Genomic DNA, 4,064 nt, shown 5'->3' on the forward strand with positions numbered 1-4,064 from the left:
TAAAAATAGTACGTGGCATTTCAAAATATATTTAAATATTATAAAAATAGTACATGGCATTTTAAAATATATTTAAATATTATAAAAATAGTACGTGGCATTTCAAAATATATTTAAATACTATAAAAATAGGACGTGACATTTTAAAATATATTTAAACATTATAAAAAAAGTATGTTGCATTTCAAAATATATTTAGTTATTATAAAAATAGTACGTGGCATTTCAAAATATATTTAAATACTGTAAAAATAATACGTGCCATTTTAAAATATATTTAAATATTATAAAAATAATACGTGGCATTTCAAAATATATTTAAACATTATAAAATTAGTATGTGGCATTTTGAAATATATTTAAATATTATAAAAATAGTACGTGCCATTTCAAAATATATTTAAATACTATAAAAATAGTACACGACATTTTAAAAAAAATATCACTTTTTTATTTTCATAAATATTGTGAAGTCTAAGAACGAGATGGGCTTGACTGGGCTGGCCCAGTCATTTTCGCACGTGCCCCTCGCAGCGCAGCCCAATCCCGGTCAAATGAACTATCCCAATTTGCCAAACGAATCCAGGGTTCGTTTTAGACCGGGATTACATAGTTTAGGGTGCAATCGACAGGGATTTTGAGTTGAAGGTTCATTTCGCCGAACTTCTACAAATTTAAGGTTTAAAATGGACTTTTTCCTTCGCATTGCGTGACCCTCATCGTGATGCCGCGGTAGCTAAGCTAGGGACGAGGGCCGAGTCGAGTGAGGTACTCCCTCCGTTCTAAAATATAAGACCTTTTAGAGATTACACTAAAAGACTACATGCAAAACAAAGTGAGTAGATTTCTACTCTAAAATATGTCTATATACATCCGTATGTAGTTCATAATGCAACCTTTAAAATGTCTTATATTTAGAAACGGAGGGAGTATATTAAAACGATCGGTACACGACCAGACCCCCTCCCGCGCAGGTCAATCAACATCATTCACCCCCCGCCGCCCCTCAGCATCACTCTATAATCGTTTGGCAATTGCAATGTCTAAATCTCATGGGAACGTTTCTTAATTAATAATCACACAACAATCTCTTCGGACGCTAGTAGTAATACATAGTGCGACGTTCCACCGACACGACAAAACCGGAGAGCGAACCGAGCACGATCGACGGCCGCCGTCACCCTGCAAATGTCTCCGCCGGCGGTGCGTCGCCACCGTTCCCGAGCTGCTGCCGCTCGAACTCCTGCACGAGCTCGGCGTCCACGTTCTCCGCGGGCTCCCACGTCGCCTCCTCGATGTCCACCCACTTGACGAGGTACTCCCACTTGCCATCCCCGTCGCCGTCCGCCGCCTGCCTCCTGTCCACGACGGCCTCCGCGACGCCATACTCCAGCCCGGCCTCGAAGTCCTTCACCAGGTCCTCCGCCACCCACGGCGCCTTCACCCACTCCCGGTCGCCGCCGTCGCGCCACTCCACCAGGTACTCCCGCCACTTGCCCTCGCCGCGCCCGTCCACCACCTTCTCCACCTCGCCCCACTCGTACACGGCCTTCTCCAGCTCCTTCGCGGCCGCCTCCAGCGCCTGCCGCCGCTCGAACGCCGCCGCGACGCCCTTGGGCGTCGCGGCCAGCACCTCCTGCACCAGCTCCAGCGGCGTCCGGCCCTTCCCATCGGGGGCCTCCGCGTCGGCGCCCAGCTCCAGCAGGGCGTGCACGCCCGTCGCCCGGCCGTACCCCGCCGCGATGTGCAGCGGCGTCAGCCCGCCGCCCGCGCGCTCCGCGTGGCCCACGTCCGCCCCCGCCTCCGCGAGCAAGCGCAGGCACTCCTCCGACCCGAGCCCCGCCGCGAAGTGCATCGCCGTGCGCCCCTGCGCGTCCTCGGCGTTCGGGTCCCGCCGCAGCGCCTCGTCCGCCAGCAGCGCGGCCAGCGCATCCGCATCGGCCTTCTTGGCGGCATCCCACCACGGCGTCTCGTACTCCGCCACCACGTCCGCGGCTATCGCCTCCGCCGGGATCCAGGTCGGCTCGTGCCCGTCTTTCCACTCGACGAGGTACTCCGTGGCGGTGACGGTGGTGGCCGAGCCGTCCTCCGCGAACACCGCGTTCTTGACGGTCCGGCTGGAGACGATGCGGTCCACCTCTCCGTACCCCTCCTCGTCTTCTTCATCGCCCCCCTTGCTTGCTGCCGCGGTTCTTGGGTTGGTCTGGTCCTGGAACAGCGCGGCGGCGGCGAGGCGGCGCTTGGGGACGCGAGGACGGCAAGGGACGGTGCTGGAGAGGTACTGGGTTCTGTGAGCAGCTGGGTTCGGGGCTTTGAGGCGCGAAAGGGATGGATGTCGCAGGACGGCCTCCATTGGGGGCGGGAGGAGGCTTGTGGCCGGTGACTGATGCGCGCGTGTGGAGGAGGAAGATGATGGGTCTGGTTGAGAGGATAAGGCGATGGGGTTCTGAATTTTCCACGCAAATCTGAGCTGTTCATCGTGTACTGAACGGTAGAGATAGTTTGTTAATTATCTTAAGTTTTTTCTTTTATTCTAAGAGCATCTTCAACAAGCGCGCGGTAGCGCGACACACTAAATTTTAGTGTCGCCCACGCGGGAGCGGGAGGATGGTTGCTTTTTCAGATGCTGCAAAATTTAGTGCGTCATTGTAGCGCTTTAGGAGATGCGGTAAAATCCAGTGCGCGCCTAGTCGATGCTTGGCAAATATGAAACAACATATACTAATTTGATAATATGAAACAACATGATCTCAAACATTAAAAATATGTAAAATGAGTTGAACACATAGCATAGTTCAGATTCATGACATAGTTTAAAATCACCTAAGCACAAGCAATTTCATGACAAAGAACTTCACACAAACGAATGAAACATCATCAATCATGTCCCATCTTCTTCCTTCTTTTCTTCCTCTTCTTCTTCCTTCTCGTCTTCCTCCTCTTTTTCCTCCTATTCTTCATCTACAAGCGCACCATCATAATTCAAAACTCGGACGTAGTTTACACTATGTTCAAAGGTATCATGCGAGGTGTTCCCATGCCTCTCATGAGAGACCCAAAACTCATGCCTCCCATGATAACTTTCAAGCCACCCATGCCTCTCCTAGGTGCTCCCATGCCTCCCAAGACACCCATGGCGTCCATGGCTTCCATGCTTGTTCCTATGCCCCCCAAGGTAGCTCTCATGCCTCCCATGGTAGCTCCCATTCCTGTCATGGTAGCTTCCATGCCACCCATGGTAGCTCCGAAGCCTCCCATGGTAGCTCCCATGCCTCTGAAGCCTCCCATGATAGCTCCCGTGCCTTCCATGGTAGCTCCCACGCATCCCATGCTCACCCATCTTTTTTGGACCAAGACTTGATCACGAGAAAGGTTGATGTACTCCTTTTTCCTATCATCAAAATTAGATGTGTCGATGAACAAGAGGTGCTTCTCATATTTCAATAATCTAGCTTGCTCCTCCATGGTCAATTTCTTCTCCTCGAATGCCACCTTCCTCTCCTCGGCCACCATACTACTCTCCTCAACCACCAACCTCCTCTCCTCGTCCGCCAACTCTTGGCTCCTTGCCATCCTTCTCTCCTCGTTTGCTTCCTTTCTTGCCATCACAATATCATGCATAGTGTTCCTTATGTCATCATCTCCTCCCTTCTTCTTCTTCTTCTTCTTCTTCTTCTTCTTCTTCTTCTTCTTCTTCTTTTCTTTTGCTTGTCCATTTTGTCTTTTTGGCTTGGGGTAGACAATCGAGTTTGGTGTAGGGCTCCTCTTGGCGCCATCACTTGATGCATCATCATCATCATCATCTAAGACCACCACATCAATAGTTTCCTTGGCTTTCTTTGGCACCTCTAGGCCATCATGGTTCTTCCATTTCTAGTCATCCTTCAACACTTCATAGCAATGGGTAACACAAATGCTCTCCATTTCTTAACCTTGCCTTTCCTGGGTTTTTTTTCTTCTCCTCGAAACAAGTTTTGTGCAATATTGAGCTACAAACAAAAGAACATGTTACCACTTGAAACACAAAAGATGAAGCATGAACATGGAACATAAAGAAATGGCAC

At 49.6% G+C, this 4,064-nt stretch overlaps 1 protein-coding gene across 1 annotated transcript; it reads right to left on the minus strand.

The window, feature by feature from the left end:
- Window positions 1–1,044: 1,044 nt before the first annotated feature.
- LOC123447310 (probable signal recognition particle 43 kDa protein, chloroplastic) lies at window positions 1,045–2,731 on the minus strand. The gene has a single exon (XM_045123901.1). The coding sequence runs from the start codon at window positions 2,351–2,353 to the stop codon at window positions 1,178–1,180; it is 1,176 nt and encodes a 391-aa protein (XP_044979836.1). The 5' UTR covers window positions 2,354–2,731; the 3' UTR covers window positions 1,045–1,177.
- Window positions 2,732–4,064: the final 1,333 nt, after the last annotated feature.

Source organism: Hordeum vulgare, chromosome 4H (assembly GCF_904849725.1).
Source record: "Hordeum vulgare subsp. vulgare chromosome 4H, MorexV3_pseudomolecules_assembly, whole genome shotgun sequence".
NCBI lineage: Eukaryota > Viridiplantae > Streptophyta > Magnoliopsida > Poales > Poaceae > Hordeum > Hordeum vulgare.